Source organism: Bison bison, unplaced genomic scaffold (genome assembly GCF_000754665.1).
Source record: "Bison bison bison isolate TAMUID 2011002044 unplaced genomic scaffold, Bison_UMD1.0 scf7180017864207, whole genome shotgun sequence".
Taxonomy (NCBI): domain Eukaryota; kingdom Metazoa; phylum Chordata; class Mammalia; order Artiodactyla; family Bovidae; genus Bison; species Bison bison.
In genome coordinates this window covers 1,968,279-1,987,601 of record NW_011494779.1, presented here as the reverse complement: position 1 = coordinate 1,987,601, position 19,323 = coordinate 1,968,279, and the positions used below count along the sequence as shown (strand labels likewise).

General features: G+C 41.1%; 1 protein-coding gene across 1 annotated transcript in view; it reads left to right on the top strand.

Moving 5' to 3' along the window:
• The window catches only part of ARHGEF26 (Rho guanine nucleotide exchange factor (GEF) 26), a 139,072-nt gene that overhangs the window by 84,561 nt on the left and 35,188 nt on the right, over positions 1-19,323 (top strand). The window contains exons 9-10 of the mRNA XM_010844750.1: positions 9,138-9,227; positions 14,550-14,704. Coding sequence (XP_010843052.1) covers positions 9,138-9,227; positions 14,550-14,704 — 245 coding nt within the window. The remainder of the gene's footprint in view (positions 1-9,137; positions 9,228-14,549; positions 14,705-19,323) is intronic.

The window sequence follows — 19,323 nt, the reverse complement described above, 5'->3', positions numbered from 1 at the left end:
CTCCTTGGAAGGAAAGTTATGACCAACCTAGATAGCATGTTCAAAAGCAGAGACATTACTTTGCCAACAAAGGTTCGTCTAGTCAAGGCTATGGTTTTTCCAGTGGTCATGTTTGGATGTGAGAGTTGGACTGTGAAGAAGGCTGAGCGCCGAAGAATTGATGCTTTTGAACTGTGGTGTTGGAGAAGACTCTTGAGAGTCCCTTGGACTGCAAGGAGATCCCACCAGTCCATTCTGAAGGAGATCAGCCCTGGGATTTCTTTGGAAGGAATGATGCTAAAGCTGAAACGCCAGTCCTTTGGCCACCTCATGCGAAGAGTTGACTCATTGGAAAAGACTCTGATGCTGGGAGGGATTGGGGGCAGCAGGAGAAGGGGATGACAGAGGACGAGATGACTGGATGGCATCACTGACTCGGTGGACGTGAGTCTGAGTGAACTCCGGGAGTTGGTGATGGACAGGGAGGCCTGGCGTGCTGCGATTCACGGGGTCGCAAAGAGTCAGACACGACTGAGTGACTGATCTGATCTGATTGATGAAATGATGGTGACAGTTTTTCTGAATTGGGGCATTTGGAGAGACTTATTAACTTAGTCAAAAAACCCAAAAACAAGATGTTTCTATCAAGTGAAACATGTATGTACTTTCTGATTTTCTGCTCCTGTGCGGGAGGTAAAGCTGCGAGGAGGGAAATTTCCTGGGAGCCTGATAGTTCAGCTGGTGCAGAGCTGTCTGTGTCTAAGGAATGGTGGTTAAGAGATGGTTTCTGATGCCAGTGAAATCTCCCCTGCTGTTGTCTTCTATTTACTCTCCCACAGAAAGAGGATAACTGCTTTACTTCATACCTCATAAAAATTCTACTTCTATTTGGAGATAGTATTAAGTTCTAAGCTCTTCTGCTACTGGCAGAAGAGCCAAGTCCTCCTGAATCTTTTCCTGTAACTTACTGCTTCAGCTGTTTACAAAGAGGTAGATATCTGTTAACATGAAAAGATCTCTAAGCTGTATTGTTAAGTGAAGAACATGAAGTTGCAGAAGAGAACAAATAGCATAATGACATCTAGATAATAAAATGCGTTTATATACATATGTGTGTCAGAAATAGTATTTAGAATCGCACTCAAACTTTCAACTGTGGTTGCTGATGGTGAAGAGACAGGAGTGTGGCAGGGAGGAATTAATGTTTTGTTGTTTTGTTTTCACTCTTTAAGTATTGCTCTGAAAGAATGTATGTAAAGTTTACAAAGGTACATTTTTAAAAGTAGTAAGTGCCCATTACAGAAAATTTGAAAGTTTGAAATAAGAGAAAACAAAATGTATTAGTAGTCTTGTTGAAAGTAATGACTGTTGTCATTTTATGGTGTGTGCTTCCAGTGAATGTAAATGTACATTTAAACATGGATTCATGTGGTGCCCGTTTCATTTACTGCTCTAATTGTGCTGCGTGGCCTTGCATAAATGACTGTGCTCCTCCGATGATTTCTGTTGTAAAGTTTCCAGAAGTGGGTTTATTGGGGAGGAAAGCTTGGTATGTTTTAAGGGCCCCCAAGTATCTGTAAGAAAAATTGTCCCTGTGTCCATGACAACCGGAAGTATTTCTAAGTATCTTATCTTTCTCCATACTCCCCAGCATCTAATATTCTTTTCATCTTTGTGAATTTGACAAATTGAAAATATTTTGTTTTTATTTATACTTCATTAGAGAGATTGAGGTTTTTTCCCCACATAAGTTTTGCCTGAAGCAAAAAATTTAGTGAACTAAATTTAATTAAGCTTTGACAGATGTTGAAGGAAGGCACAGTTTCAATATGCAGAGGCTGATTTTACGGAAAATACGAGAGCACACATATCCTAATTAGTGCTTGTCCCTTGAAATAGTCACTAAACAGAGTCCACTGAGGATACCATTGCTTGAGATGCTTGGGGAATGTTTTTGTTTTTAATATGCCTTCAGAAGTGGTGGCTGATGAACTTGATATTTGGAAGTTTAGGAAATAAAGATGATGAATTTATTTTCCATTTTCTCTTCCATTTTAAAAAGGGATAAAGGAATTGTCCCCCGCCCCCTTTTTATTTATTTATTTATTTTTTTACCTTTTGGAAAATTTTTCATTATCAGTTTGCCACCACATCCCACCTGAAGAGTATAAAATTAACATTTATCCTTGTAGTTTGAGGAAGAGGAACGTTGATCAAGAGAATACACTACATAGGTACATGAGCAAGTCTGAGACCATTTTCTTATGAGAAATTCTAGAGCTGTGCACTTCTCAGGGCTGGCAACTTCCCAGCACAAGAACAGCGGTGCAATTTCTTGCTCACATGATACGGAAAACACTTGTAGAGTTGCACTACCCAGTGCAGAAGCCAGTAGCCAGTTGTTGTTGTTCAGTCACTGAGTCATGTTCAGCTCTTTTCCACCCCATGGACTGCATCACGCCAGGCTCCTCTGTCCTCCGTTATCTCCTGGAGGTTGCTCAAATTCATGTCCATTGAGTTGGTGATGCTATTTAACCACCTCACCCTCTGCTACTCCCTTCTCCTTTTGCCTTCAGTCTTTCGCAGCATCAGGGTCTTTTACAATGAGTTTGTCTCCCCACCTTTTTTTCCCCCAAACTTATTTGTTTTTAATTGAAGGAAAATTGCTTCACAATATTGCGTTGGCTTCTGCCATACATCAACATGCGTCAGCCACAGGTATACATGTGTCCCCTCCCTCTTTAAATTCCCTCCCACCTCCCATCCTTTCTCACCCCTCTAGGTTGTTACAAAGCCCTTGAGTCATACAGCAAATTCCCATTGGTTACCTATTTTATACATAGCAGGGTATATGCTTCTGTACTCTGTCCATTTGTCATACCCTCACCTTCCTGCTCCTAACCCATGTCCAGAAGTCTGTTCTCTATGTCTGTATCTCCACTGTTGCCCTGTAAATAGGTTCATCAGTACTGTCTTTCTAGATTCCATATATATGAGAAATATACGATATTTGTTTTTCTGACTTACGTCACTCCGTATAATAGGCTGTAGGTTCTTCCAGCTAGTTAGAACCGACTCAAATGGATTCATTTTTTATGGCTAAGTAATATTCTATTGTATACATGTACCAAATTCTTTATCCATTCATCTGATGTTGGCTATCTAGGTGGCTACCATGTATTAGCTATTATATAAATAGTGTTGCAGTGAACATTGGGGTACATGTGCCTTTTTCAATTTTGGTTTTCTCAGGGTACATGCCCAATACTGGGATTGCTGGATCATATGGTAGTTCTACTCCCAGTTTTTTGAGGAATCTCCATATTGTCTTCCATAGTGGCTGTATCAATTTACATTCCCACCAACATTGCAAAACGGTTCCCTTTTCTCCACACCCTCTCCAGTATTTATTGTTTGTAGACTTTTTGATGATGGCCATTCTGACTGGTGTGAGGTGATACCTCATTGTAGTTTTGATTTGCAATTTGATGTTGAGCATCTTTTCATATGTTTGTTAGACATTTGTAAGTCTTCTTTGGAGAAATGTCTCTTTAGGTCTTCTGCCCACTTTTTGATTGAGTTTTTCTGGTATTCAGTTGTAGGAGCTGCTTATGTACTTTGGAAATCAATCCTTTGTCAGTTATTTCATTTGCTAGTATTTTCTCTCATTCTAAGGGCTGTCTTTTCACCTTGTTTGTAGTTTTCTTTGCTGTGCAAAAGCTTTTAAGCTTAATTAGGTTCCACTTGTTTATTTTTGTTTTTATTTCCAGTATTCTAGGAGGTGGGTAATAGAGGATCTTTCTATGTTGTATATTATACATTGTTCTGCCTATGTTTTTCTCTAAAAGTTTTATGGTTTCTGGTCTTATATTTAGGTCTTAATTCATTTTGAGTTTATCTTTGTGTATAGGGTTAGGAAGTGTTCTGATTTCATTCTTTTACATGTAGCTGTCCAGTTTCCCTAGCACCACTTATTGAAGAGACTATCTTTTCCCCATTTTATATTCCTGCCTCCTTTGTCAAAGGTAAGGTGCCCATAGATGCCTGGGTTTATCTCTGGGCTTTCTATCTTGTTCCATTGGTCTATATGTCCCCCCCTTTTTTAAAGTACTTGTAAATGATCTCTGAATGCAGTTTATGCATTGTTGTTCAGTTGTGTCCTACTCTTTGCAACCCCGTGTACTGCAGCATGCCAGGCTTCCTGTCCTTCACTATCTCCAAGAGTTTGCTCAAACTCATGTCCTTTGAGTTGATGATGCCATCCAACCATCTCGTCCTCTGTTGCCCCTTGTCCTCCTACCCCCATCTTTCCCAGCATCAGGGGCTTTTCCAGTGAGTCAGCTCTTTGCATCATGTGGCCAAAGTATTGGAGCTTCACCTTTAGCATCAGTCCTTCCAATGAATATTCAGGACTGATTTCCTTTAGGATTGACTGTTTGATCTCCTTGGAGTCCAAGGGACTCTCAAGAGTCTTCTCCAGCATCACAGTTCAAAAGCATCAATTCTTTGGCACTCAGCCTTCTTTATGGTCCAACTCTCACATCCGTACATGATACTGGAAGAAGTATAGCTTTGACTAGACAAACCTTTGTCAGCAAAGTGATGTTTCTGCTTTTGATACACTGTCTAGGTTGGTCATAACTTTCCTTCCAAGGAGCAAGTGTCTTTTCATTTCGTGGCTGCAGTCACCATCTGCAGTGATTTTGGAGCCCAAGAAAATAAAGTCTGTCGCTGTTTTCACTTTTTCCCCATCTATTCGCCATGAAGTGATGGTACTGGATTCCATAATCTTAGTTTTTTGAATGCTGAGTTTCAAGCCAGCTTTTTCATTCTCTTGTTTCACCTTCATTAAGAGGCTCTTTAGTTCCTCTTCGCTTTCTGCCATTAGGGTGCTGTTATCTGCATATCTGAGGTATTGCTATTTCTCCCTACCATCTTGATTCCAGCTTGTGCTTCATCCAGCCTGGCATTTTACATGATGTACTCTACATATAAGTTAAATAAGCAGGGTGACAATATACAGCCTTGACGTACTCCTTTCCTGATTTGGAACCAGTTTGTTGTTCCATGTCCAGTTCTAACTCTTGCTTCTTGACCTGCATACAGGTTTTTCAGGAGGCAGGTAAGGTGATCTGGTATTCCCATCTCTTTAAGAATTCTTAAAAGTTTACACATTAACATTTGCTATTTGCTGAGTATTCCTTGTGTCCTAGGCACTGGGCCAGGCACTTAACTAACAGATATGGACATTTCGGTCTCTGTTCTCCAGTCTTTTAAGAAAAGTAATACCCAAGATGAGATCTGAAAGGCAAATAGAGTGGTATAAATCTAGATAAGAAGGAGTCAGTTGGACAGAGTGGGGTGAAGGGCATTCAGGTGGAGGGAAACACATCAAAAGTGTGAAGGACATGGGAGAGGGAGGGCCTTTGGCAAGACAGGCCTTTAGCAGAAGCAGGATCCGGTAAGTAGGTGCCAGATCCTGGTCTTGGTGAGATTTAATTCTGGAAGCTTCAAAGAGCCTTTTAAAGATTTCAAGCTGAGGAGTAACATGATCAGATTTGAACTTATAAAGACTGAACATGTTTTTCTGGAGGTCACAGCATTAAGGAGATACTATGAACTGTTTGGATAGAGGACAAGGGAGAGGGGCACACCTGAGTGGTGAGGGCCTAGCTTTTTGACTTGGGGAAATGGATTATACTGGGGTCAGTCACTGACATAGAGAACATGGGGCTGGAACAGGGAGAGATGAAGGTGGTGTTCAGGTTTGGGCATTCCCATTTTGAGTTTCAGATGACAGTGGTACATCTAAGAAGAGATACCATCCAGGTAGCTGGAGGTAGAGCTTGGGGAACAAGCCACGATGGAAGTCTGGGAACACAGATTGGGTAACTACAAATAAAAGAAATCTTAAAAATGTCCCAAGCAGCTCAGCTATTTATCTGTCTGAATCCTTTTAGGATACTTTAACTGCAGGTTGCCCCTAAGCCCAGTCAGAGTGTTTTTGGCTCTGCGCTTTCTGAGTTGTCTTGTTTGGCTGTGCTGAGTCTTTGTTGAGGTGTGCAGGCTTTCCTCAGTGCAGCACATGGGCATCTCTAGTTGTGGTGTGTGGGCTCAGTAGTTACTGGGAGCGGGGACTCTAGTTGCCCCAAGGCATGTAGGGTCTTAGTTGCCCGACCAGGGATGGGACCTGTGTCCCCTACATTGGAAGGCAGATTCTTTGGACCAGCAGGGAAGTCCCTCAGCTCCTAGCTTTGATCAGGTGGACCATCAGTCCCTGCATCAGTGAACTCTTCATACCACTGGGACCTAAAGATATACTGGAACTGAAGATAGGCATACACTTTAAGCCCAGAGTATCTGTTAAGTGCTTGGAAATCGTCCAAGCGTCCATCAATTGGGAATGGAATAGGTGTGCTGTGAAAGCACATGTGCTCACAGCATGTATTGCATCCTGCCACTGCTATGCTGAAAGCCTGCTGGTGGCTTCTCTTTGCACTTAGAATACAACTCACACGCCGAAAGAACCTGCATGCTTTGACCTTGGCTGGTCCTTCAGTTTCCTCTTGTGCCATTTTCCTGCGTCAGGATCTTACTTTCTCAGGCACACAGCAATCTGCTTCTGATGTTCACTCTGCCTGGACCCTTGATTGTGCACTGTGTTCACAGTGCTGTCCCTTGACTGTGTGCTACCACTACCTTTGTCCTTCGGTGCAGCTCAGAGGGACTTTAAGGAGAGGGCCCGCCTCTCTCCCCACCTTCTTCCTCCCTGGACCCCTGCCCCCCAGTTTCTTCCTTAAGATTTCAGTCTCTGATTATTGTGTCTGCCCTTCTTTTATGACAGTAGGGATTGTATATCTCTTAAATGTTCCTACCCTAGCACCTGACATATACCAGGTACAAAATAAACTTGTTTTTCAGTGAATGTTATAAGGAGAAATATTGTCAAGTGAAAAAAATTAAGTCACAGACAAGCATTGGGCGATCCATTTACAAAAATAAAAGAATTTTTACACATTATATGTATGTACTTATATGTTCATATAATCATGGGAAAAAAAGAGGAAGTGTGTAACCTATCTTGTTTCCAGTTACCTCCATGAAGTAGGACTAGGTCAGAGCCTTTTGTGGCCTGTTTTGTTTACTTATGTGTTAACATTTCTTTTGATAGTGGGAGCTACATTATAATAAAGCACCAATATTAAAGTAAATCTAACCAGAATTTCTAGCTTCTGTTTTTAACAATCACACTGTCTTTATGGCCAATGATCCTTGTTATGGGCATGTTTTACAGATTTTTCAGTTAATGAGAAATTAACAATACAAAATTTCTTTTGGTTTAGGTCAGCAAACTAATAATTATATATTAAGTACAATGTAAAGGAGAAACTCTTGGGTGGATCCTCTGTGCTCAATACTCTACCCACAGAATGCTTCACTTCTGACACTTGTGGTCACCAAATGTGTGCAGGCTTTCCCCACACTGAGCAATTCTGCCCTACCAGTTGGGTGGCTTGTGCATGCGTGCGTGCTAAATCACTTCAGTCGTGTCCGACTCTGTGTGGCCCCACGGACTCTGTGGCCCACCAGGCTCCTCTGTCCATGGATTCTCCAGGCAAGAATACTGGAGTGGGTTGCCGTGCCCTCCTCCAGGGGATCTTCCCGACTCAAGGATCCAATGCGTGTCTCTTACGTCTCCTGCATTGGCAGGCAGGTTCTTTACCACTAGTGCCGCCTGGGAAGCCCACGTGGCTTACTCTATTCAATTCAGTTTTCACTCCCCCTGTAGATAGCCCATCCCACAGGATAAGGACTCAGGCCCAGCGGGCCACACCCCAGACTTCACTGTAGTTACTCTTCACAAGTTACCTGTGCTTCTGACCCACTGGTTATAAATCAGAAGTTCCCACCACCCACCCCCCGCTTAGGTTTGATTAACTTGCTCGAGGGGCTCATAGAACTCAGGAAAACAGTTTACTTACTAGATTAGTGGTTTGTTACAAAGGATGCTGAGGAATATGAGTGAACAGCCAGAGGAAGAGATAGGGTGAGGTCCAGAAGGGTCCCAAGCTCCGGATGTCCTATCCTCAGAGTTTGAGATGGCCATCTTCTTACCAACCCGGAAATTCTCCCCTTTCTAAAATTCAGCGGTTTTTATGTAGGCTTCTTTACATGGACATGATTTATTTAAACCACTGCTCAGTAGTGATCAAGTCATATCTAGCCTCTCTTCCCTCCCTGGAGGTCAGGTGGTAGGCCTGAAAGTTCCAGTCTTTTCTCTAATTATTTGAATGGTTCCCCTGACAACCAACCCCATCTTTAGGGACTTTCCAAAAGTCGCCTGATGAATATAAATTCAGACAAGGTTGAAAGGGGCTTGTTATGAATAACAGAAGATACCCACTTCACTTTTATGTCTTGGAGCTATTTCAGAAACTGGTAACAATACTAAATTATAGCCAAAGAAGCCCCCAAGGCTCTTATATAGGACATTACAAGGGTTTTAGGAGCCATGTGCCAGAAACAGTGGATAAAAGACAAAAATATCTGTTTTATTACAAATCACAGTATCACAACTACTCATCCAAGGACTATTAGTCCATCTATTTGTAGATAACTCAGTAGTGCTAATTAAACTGCATTCCCCTCAGCTTGAAGAATCACTGACTATTAGGTCCCAGTGGAAGGCTGTCCTCTTCCAGCATCCAGCTTACCTGTCACTTGTTTTGAGCGTAGCGTTCAGCTGAGAATTTGCCTTTGAAGTCCGGTATTCTGCCCTCAGCTGCTCTGATTTGAAGAGAGAGAGGTGCAGCTTGCCCTGAGGTTGGTGGGGTTCCCATGGGTGAAGGCAAGGACCGGGGGCAGAACGGACAGATTGGACCACGCGACGAACCTGCCTCATGTATGTGAAGCATGTCATGTGGTAACACACATAACACGAGGCTGTCTGTCCCTGAAAATTCTCAGGACATTCTTCCTCTGTCTGCACATCCTAATGACACCACTTCCCACTGGGTGCAGAGTCTCGACTGTGAAGCTGTAAATTCTTGAACTGTCTGGAGTTTTCCAAAGTGCTAATTATTTCCTGCAAGATCTGCATTTGAAAGTGAGGTTTCTCTCCTTCACCTCTTAACCCTCCCTGATTATTCTGTTTCCAGTTGGTGCGACTCTGCAACGAAGGAGCCCGGAAGATGGAAAGGACGGAAATGATGTACACAATTAACTCCCAGCTGGAATTTAAAATTAAGGTACTCTCTCGTACTTCTTCATAAACAGATTTATTACTGCTTTTGTTGAAATCTTCAGTGAATAGGGAGATAGTGGAGAATAACAAAGTGTAGAGGAATTTGCTTGTCAAAGCGGGGTCATAAATTGATTACACAGAGGCTGGCAGGCGGAGCAGCAGATACCTTGTTGTGGGTAATTCTGCTCTTGCTTATCCCAGATAAAGTGACCTTTCTCTAAACCAATGAGTTAGGTATTATCTAACTAGAAGTTTTTTTTCCTCCTCGGAAGAGATTAAACTTGAGGTAACATAGTAAAACGATAGAATTTTTAGACTGGAAAGGAGATTTCTTTCCTATTCTCAAAAAAATAAAAGTGAAAGTGTTGGTTGCTCAGTCGTGTCCAACTCCTTCGTGACCCCATGGACTGTAGCCCACCAGGCTGCTCTCTCCATGGAATTTTCCAGGCAAGAATACTGGAGTGGGTGGCCATTCCCTTCTCCAGGGGATCTTCCCAACCCAGGGACTGAACCTGAGTCTCCTGCATTGTAGGCAGATTCTTTAGTGTCTGAGCCAAAGTGTCCTGCAAAATAGTGGTATCCCATGAGCTGGACTAGGGTATTTCTCCTCAGTCAAATAAGGGGGCTCCTTTCCCAGTTGGCAGAAAGGATTATTAGTGGATTATTCTTTTCACTTTTGTTTTTCCTACATAATTCTTTTTTTGCCTGTGTGCTGCATGTTGCTGCGTGTCTCTTACTGCTCAGGGGCAAATGAGAGGATAAACAAAGAAGGAAATGACAATGGCCAGGCTAGGCCATTGTCAAGTCCTTTGTTGCTCACAGTTGAATCCTTAATGGATGTGAGTGCTCATGGTTGTGATTTTATTTCTCTTGATGCCTCTTGAATTTAATTAAAGTGACTGGTCATATTTTTTTCATAGTAAACGGGTTCCTTATTTGTGTGGCGGAATTAGAGTAATGACGGCTTTATGCAGATAACTCTCTACTGTGTCATATGGTTTCAGGGTCACTGATACACCCTTTTATAAATGAGGAAAATACAGCCCAGAGAATAATTAATCACTAATAGGGTCGTTTGACTTATGGTGGCAGAATCAGGACGAGGGTCTAGATGTCCTGACTTGAAGATTAATGTAAACTATTCCGCTATGACATCCTGACTGTAACATTTTAAATGCAGAAACATGACCCATGATTTTTCTTAGAAGATGCTGAGTACTCGCTAAAAACAACACACACACGTCTGTTATAATGCCCTCTTCCTGTTATTTAGTATTGAATAGAGTTCCCTGTGCTGTACAGTAGATTCTCATCAGTTATCTGTTTTATGCACAATAGTGTATATATGTCAACTTCAGTCTCCCAGTTCATCCCACTGTCCCTTCAGCCCTTGGTAACCGAAAGTTTGTTCGCTATGTCTGTTTCTATTCCTGCTTTGCAAATAGTTCATCTCTACCATTTTTCTAGATTACACATATAAGCAATATTATACAGTATTTGTTTTTCTCTTTCTGACTTATTTCAGCCTGAATGACAGTCCCTAGGTTCATCCACGTTTCTACAAATGGCACTATTTTGTTCCTTTTTTTGGCTGAGTAATATTCCATTGTATATATGTATCACATATTCTTTATCCATTCTTTGGTCTATGTACATTTAGGTTGCTTCCATGTCCTGGCTGTCATCAGTAATGCTGCAGTGAACATTAGGGTGCACGCATCCTTTCAAATTATGGTTTCTTCAGGGTATATGCCTAAAAATAGGATTACTGGTTCATATGGTTTAATTTTTTCAGGAACCTCCATATTGTTCTCCATAGTGGCTGTACCAATCTATATTCCCAACAACAGGAATGTAGAAGGATTCTCTTTCCTGTACACCCTTTCCAGCATTTATTGTTTGTATAAATTTTGATGATGGCCATTTTGGGCAGTGTGAGGTAATGCCTCATTGTAGTTTTTCTTTCTTGTTGACTGCTCTGGGTCTTCATTGCCATGCGTGAGCTTTCTGTAGTTGCAGTGTGTGGGAGCCACTCTTGATTGAAGTGCGTGGGCTTCTCATTTCGGTGGCTTCTCTTGTTGCAGATCACAGGCTCCAGGAGTGTGGGCTTTAGTAGTTGTGCACACAGGCTCAGTAGGTGGAACACGTGGGCTCAGTATCAGTAGTTGTATCTCGCAGGCTCTAGAGCACAGGCTCAGCAGTTGTGGTGCATGGGCTCAGCTGTTCCCCAGCATGTGGAATCTTCCCAGATCAGGGATTGAACCTGTGTCCCCTGCATTGGCAGATGGATTCCTATCTACTGTACCACCAGGGAAGTCCTTCTTGTAGTTTTGATTTGCATTTCTCTAATAACTAGTGATGTTGAACATCTTTCCATGTGCTTATTGGCCATTTCTATGTCTTCTTTGGAGAAAGCCACTGTCAATTTTAGGTATACATGGGAAATTTATTCTTGCCTAGTGGGTTATGCTGCTGCTGCTGCTAAGTCGCTTCAGTCGTGTCTGACTCTGTGCGACCCCATAGACGGCAGCCCACCAGGCTCCTCTGTCCCTGGGATTCTCCAGGCAAGAACACTGGAGTGGGTTGCCATGTGTCCATAAAACTCAATCTAAAAAATAAGACAAAACAAAAACTCAATCTATTTCAAGAATAAAAGTTTAAAAAACTTTTTCTCCCCTTGTCCTCTAAACTAAGAATAGACATAGGGTGGCACGTACATATTGGTTCGTCCTATACAGTCTATGGCACGATTGCAGTGTTATCTTGTAATTATAGTCCTGTGGCAGGACCTAACCTGACGCTGATTATTTGTGACCTCTCGTGTTTGCTGGTGGGGATCCTCCTAAATTACTTTTAAGTCTCAGCCATAGACTGATTTGACTTTGGAGGCTGACAACTATATGAACTCTTTTATTAGACACTTTTGAAATTTTAAGATCAGCCATAATCTTTCATCTTCCTTTGTTAAATCTTCAGGAAAATATGGATTGGCCAAAATGTTTTTTTTTGTTGTTGGGTTTTTTTTTTTTTTTTTTCACAAGATAGCTCTAATAATGCTTAGTTGTCTTTAACTTAATTCAAAACAACTTTGTTAGATTGTACTATGACAGCTGTCACTTCAGTGTGCATTTAGGGGAAAAAAACATCAAAATTGATGAATTTTTGTGTAGCCATTTTAATATTGAAGATGGAAGAAAAAGCAACGTTTTCTGCATATTATGCCTTATTATTTCAGGAAAGGTAAAATTGCGACTAAAATGCAAAAATAAAAAAAGATTGGTGCGGTATATGGAGAAGATGCTGTGACTGATTGAGTATATCAGATGTGGTTTGTGAAGTTTCTTGCTGAATTGTAGACCAGTTGAAATTGATAGCGACCAAATCAAGACATTAATTAAGAAAGCTCAATGTTATACCAAATGGGGGATAGCTGACATACACAAAATATCCAAGTCAAGCATTGAAAATGATGTACACCAGCTTGATTATATTAATTGCTTTGATGTTTGGGTTCCACATAAGTTAAAATGAAAAAAAAAAAAACTTCTTGACCGTCTTTCCCCATGCAATTCTCTACTTAAATAATGAAAATGCCCCATTTTTGTGATGGGCGATGAAAAGTGAACATTGCACATAAATGGAAGAGATCACTGGACAAATGATAAACCACCACCACCTATACCAAAGGCTGGTCTTCATTCAAAGAAGGTGATGTTGTGTGTATGATGGGATTGGATTGGCTCACCTCTCTTATGCACTCCTTCCAGAAAACCAAAGGATTGATTCCAACAAGTACTGCTCCCAGTTAGATCAACTGAAACCTGCACTCAACACAAAGTGCCCAGAATTAGTCAACAGAAAGCACATAATCTTTCATCAGGATAACGCAAGACCACCTGTTTCTTTGATGACCAGGCAAAAACTGTTAGAACGTGGCTGGGAGGTTCTGATTCATCTGCCATATTCACAAGACATTGCACCTTTGAATTTCCATCTAATTCATTCTTTACAAAATTCTCTTAATGGAAAAAAATTTCAATTCTAGGCACTTAGTTCTTTGCCTAAAAAAATTAAGAGTTTTGGGAAGATGAAATTATGAAGTTGCCTGAAAAATGACAGATGATAGTGGAACAAAATGGTGAATATTCTGTTCAGTAAAGTTCTTGATGAGAATGAAAAATGTGTCTTTTATTTTTACTTAAAAACTGAAAGAACTTTTTGGCCAACCAAAAAAGTATATATTGGTGAGCAGACTTCTTAGAAACGTCCTTTATAAATTAAAAAAAAACAGAAATGAAATCCTTTCTTAGCCTTCAAATTTCCTCCCTTATATCCTCAATTTCCTTTGGCTATTTTTAATCATTATTCTCTGAAATGGTTGACATTTGGTTGCACCACACTTACTAGAGTTATCTTTTGTGTGTCCAAGAACTTTTGCTTATTTTATGGATGTCGTGTTTTAAATCAGATTTTTGGCAGTAAGCATTTCTGGTAATTAAAAAAAAAAAAAAAAGAACTCTCAAGGGTAAGGATTATTCTGAGGTTTTGAGAGTTTTCCAGTTGGAAACTGTAAACTGAATAAAGAAAAGGCAATATGTGATTCCTTGAATATAGCCTTTTCTATGAGATTAAGATGGATTATTCTGGAAGAAGTTCATTTTCACAACCAGAAAGTGGCATGATGCTTTCAGGAACTGACTTCCATGAGGGAAACTACCATAAACTTTTAAGAATAGGTGTTCTCCAGAATACAGCTAAGTAGATAATCAATAGACATAACATACATTTGCAGGGATTTTTTTAAATTTCCTTTTGAATAAAGTCTTTTTAATTCATGAATTGAATGCAAACCTTTATATTTATCTCTTATTTTACATTTGTCTCTTTTTAGGTACAGTTAATATTTTTTGGTATATTTAGATTCTGATTTGTGGTATTTGAAATGGCTGCAGTTGATACCAATACATTTCATTTTGAGGTTTTTTGTTTTTAAGTGACTTCTTATCAGTCGTCTTTTTCAAAAAGTTGAGAGTTAATGGAAGGGTAACAGTTTTTGGTTGACCCAGTAACATTTTCTGACTTTCAGTTTTTATATAGACAAGTTAATATTAATAGTTTTTTTATATTGGAAAATAAGTTGTTCCTTTTGATTTTCTCTTGAAGAATGTGTTCCCTAATTATGTTTTTGCCATTATGTACCTATTATATGAACTATTATAAAATAATGGCATATCATTTGTTTGAATGTAAGTTTTATACTTTACTTTCAGTAATCCTAAAAAGACTTAACTTTGGCTTTGGGTACTGAGTGTTTCTCTCTTTGTAGCCTTTTCCTCTAGTCTCCTCTTCACGGTGGTTGGTAAAAAGAGGTGAGTTGACAGCGTACGTGGAAGACACGGTGCTTTTCTCAAAAAGGACGTCCAAACAGCAAGTCTACTTCTTCCTTTTTAATGATGTGCTCATTATCACCAAGAAGAAGAGGTAAGCCTTTTTGTGGCATTGCCCTCTGTGCGTCCAGTTTTAAAACTCTGTGGTGCAAGCAACTATTGAAGGTGATCATCTTTTAAAAGCTTTTGAGATGTTAAGTGTAAAATTTCTACACAGGGAATCATACGAACATCTGTGCTTCATTTTCTTTAAATTACCTCTGCAGCAGATTCGAATTGTTATCGGCATCATCGTTCTAGCCAACCGCTGCTGAGCTTTGATAGCCTGCAAACCTCTGTGCTAAGCATTTCACACGTTTATGTCCTTGGATTCTCTTGACATCCCTAGGGAGGCAATGGTATTATTCAATGGTATTATTCTCTGTCAGCATTTTTCACACTTCTGCTGTAGGACCTTTGTATGAAACAGATAAAAGTTGCTGTGATTGAGAGCAGGCTGAAGTGCAACTCTAGTGCTTCTTGTAGCTTAATTTAAAATCCAGTGTTCTTAAAAATTGTCAGTCCAAATAAGTTTCCCCGTGATGGGGAAGACGTTAGCAGTGCTCCAGTACTCCCCTCTTTGGGGAAGAAAGTCAGGCTCATGGTTGGCAGAGTGTTTTTTCTTCTTACTTTAGACTTCTGGTTGTGGAGTCAGGGCCTACTCTAGGGAAACTTCCAGGAGGACCACTGTACAAGCCTTTTTTTCCTGACATTTGTTCTAACTGTCCCCACTCAAAACACACATACACAGTCTCCTTGGCCCTTAGTGCTGCCTTTCTCTAGGGAGCATTTCTTTTTTTTTTTTTTTAACTTTATTTATTTATTTATACTGTGCTGGGTCTCATTGCTGCACAGGCTTTTCTCTAGTTGTGGCCAATGAGAGCTACTCTCGAGTTGCAGTGTGCGGGCTTCTCAATGCGGTGGCTTCTCTTCTTGGCACAGCAGGGCTCTAGGGCACGCGGGCTTCAGTAGTTGCAGCGTGAGGGCTCAGTAGTTATGGTTCCCAGGCTCTAGAGCACAGGCTCAATAGTTGTAGCCCATGGGCTTAGTGCCTTCTTGAAATGTCAGGTCTTCCCAGATCAGGGATCGAACCCATTATCTTCTGCATTGGCAGGTGGATTCTTTACCACTGATCCACTAGGGAAGCCCTAGGGAGCATTCTTTATTAAATGTACTCTACATAGATAGGATTATAAAATGTCTTCTTGCTATTTCTCTGTAGACAGTCTATCTTTCCCAGAATATGAGCTTAGAATTAAAATATAAATCTGTGGGGTTTTTGTTTCTGTATATGAAGGTGATGAAGGTAGGCTGACTTGATGGCATATAATAGGAATAGCAGTTGTTAGTTCACAGGGTACGGTTTAGACAAGATAGAGGGAATCATGGAATTCTCCAGGCAAGAATACTGGAGTAGGTTGCTGTTCCCTTCTCCAGGGGATCTCCCCAGCCCAGGCATAGAACCTGGGTCTCCTGCATTGCAGGCAGATTCTTTACCATCTGAGCCACCAGAGAAGCCCCACGGACAGAGGAGCCTGGTGGGCTACAGTCTGTGGGGTCGCAGAGAGTTGGACACGACTGAGCGACTAGCACTACACACTACTGCCCAGAGGGAATCGTGGAAACAGGCTTCTATGAATATATAAATTTAACGTCCAAATTATCATGAAATAGTTATTTGAATTCTCCTTTTTCAAACTGAATTGAAACAGAGGTTGAGCTTTTCTTTCTGCTCCTTCAAATCAGACTGTATTATGAATTGCTTCAGCCGCTTGGTTGTCAACGTGACATGAAAATTTTGTGTGTTCTGCCCTGAAAAGCCATGTGTCTGTGATGAATACAGTAAGATGCTGATGAGTATTTTTCATACTTAGGAAAATAGTGTTCCCATAACTTCAAGAAGAAATCATCTCTGTTATCTGGAGCAGTTTAAAAAGTTCAAGTAGCTCAGTAAATTTTATTTTACAGATTGGAGAGGAATTGTAATTTTTGTATTTTTGTGTTTTGTTGTTGGTTTCCTATGAGATAACATGTTTCTTTGGCTTTCTTCATGATGTTTTGTTTTTAGAGGAGGGTAATTATATATGAATCTTCAAATGCCAGAATTCTTGACTTTTAACATTTTCCATCTGTTGAAATATTTGCTCTGTCTCAATGGACTAAAAGCTTTAACTAAACTTTTGATTTTGATGATAAAAGATACATTGGCAGTACCAAGCCAATTTTAAATGTAAATGTAGTTTTGATTATGGTGATGAAAAATTCAGGGTATTTAAACCAGTATGGCACAACTTTTATCCTTGAACTTGCCTAGAAACCAATAAATACAGACTTTTCAAAGTTAGAATTAACTTATGTGCTGTTCTACTTAGGAGTGTGCTTTGCCCTCCTTGGGAGATTTTTCCATTTAATGTTGCACTGTGAGCTATCGCACATTTATTTCCTTAGATATGTTTGAACTTCTATGTCAATAAAAAAAATCATACAGCTTCAGCAGAGAGGGCAACCCTGAGTACCTAATTTTGCCTTTACCAAAATTGGGGTTTTCTTGCCCTTAACAATTAGCTCATCCTATTTCTAAGGTGCTCTTGACGCCAAGAATAGCACTGGAGGTTCAAGTTGTTTATGACTTGAATACATGGTGAGGGAGACAAGCAGACCACAGAGGCTTGATAAACAGGCTTGGTTAAAAATGTACAGTATGCACAGCCGTATTTACATTATAGCTACAAGGAGGCAACTACAAATGCTTCGCATGCCAGAGGCGGCCACAGAGAAGATACAGCAGCCTTGAACGAGGCAGTATTTCAGACTTGGCTACAAGGTCCAGATAAAAGATAACCAACTACCTGTGCCAGCGCTGCAGGACTGATCCAGCTACCCACTGCTGAATACATAATTCCAGGGTTCAGTCAGGGAGCTCAGCTGCTGGGTCTCCAGTGATTTCTCAGCTTCAGGGAGGTTTCCCAGCTACTGGGAGGGACTGTTGGGGAGGACAGTTGCTGTTCCTCCTCCAATCCAGTCTGGCAGAGGGTTTATGCTGACGGGTGGGGTGTGTGGACGCCTCGGCTCTGCAGCGTGTGTATGTGTATCCCCGCTGGTGCTTTCAGAGCGGCATGGTCACTAGCTGCTTCTAAGACAGAAATCCTCACTTTTTTAGGATATCAAGAAGAACTTAAGTTTCCATTAGCTCCGGGCTACTTGTGAGTCACTGTATTAATAGTCTTTTGTGTCACATTTCAGGAGAATATGTGATCAGTTTGACTGCTGTGGATGAGAAAGTGTATTCTTGGTACCTGAAGCTTGGCTGCAGGTTGTCGGGTGCTTCCAGATCAGAGTTCTAGAGGCACAGTTGAGGCTGGACAGTTCTTTGTTGCGGGGTGGTGGCGGGGGGGTGGGGTGGGGGGGTGGTGCCGTATTCTGTGTAGGATGTTTTAGCAGCCTCCCTGGCCTCTGCCTACTGCTTGCTAGTAGGACCTCCTTCGTACTGTGACAACCAAAAATGTCTCTAGACATTGTCATATGTCTCCCAGTTGAGGATCACTGTGCTAGAATGATGGCAGATTGCCAACCAGCTTTGCCTTCAGAGGAATGAATATGTACAGATCTCTCAGACTCGACATGGCAATAGCAGTAATATTATAATAAAAGAGGAAGGGATTGCCATGTTGTGTTCATAGATTACTGAATAATCTATATGCTGCTGCTGCTGCTGCTAAGTTGCTTCAGTCATGTCCGACTCCGTGCGACCCCATAGACGGCAGCCCACCAGGCTCCCCCATCCCTGGGATTCTCCAGGCAAGAACACTGGAGTGGGTTGCCATTGCCTTGTCCAATGCATGAAAGTGAAAAGTGAAAGTGAAGTTGCTCAGAATAATCTATATAAATATATGTACTATCTAATTTGTGCCTTGCGATAGCATATTTGTAATTAATTATCCATGACAGTGCACAAACTGTACCCCCATGTGCACCTTCACAGATTAAGTACTATTGCCCTCAGGTTTGAAATATAAAAACTGAATTCAAGACCTAAGTACTTGGGCCAGATTCCCCAAACAGTTTGCAATGGTCTTGCCAGTCTCATTCAGTGCCTTATATCTACCTTAGGCCTTCCTTTCCAGTTTCTTCTGAAACTAAAACAAAGTCTTCCTCCCTGTAATAGTTTCCACAGCTGCTGTAGTAAAGTGCCATAAACCGGGTGGCTTAAAATAGGCATTTAGTCTTTCATGGTCATGCAGGCAATATTCTGAAATCAGGAAGCTGGCAGGGCCACACACCTCCAAAGGATCCAGGAGCGAATCCTTCCTTGCCTCTGCTCTTGGTGGCTCCAATCTCTGCCTTCACTTTCAACTGGCTTTCTTCTCTCCTGTGTGTCTGTGTGTCTTAAAATCTCCCTCTCCTTGTAAGAACACCAGTTACTGGGATCCAGGCCCACTCTAGGTTCCAGAATGGGCTCATCCTAGCAGATTCCATCTGGAAAGACCTGATTTCCAAATCAGGTCATGTGCACAGAACCAGGAGTTTAGGTTTCAGCATATATTTGGGGCCAGAGTTCAGTCTCTTGTACTGCTTGGCCAATCACCACCGCCTCACTTAAACATAGAATGAAGGAGTGTGCTATAATGTCTTAGCCAGTTCTAGAACACGTTTGCTTGTTTTTTTAACATTGAT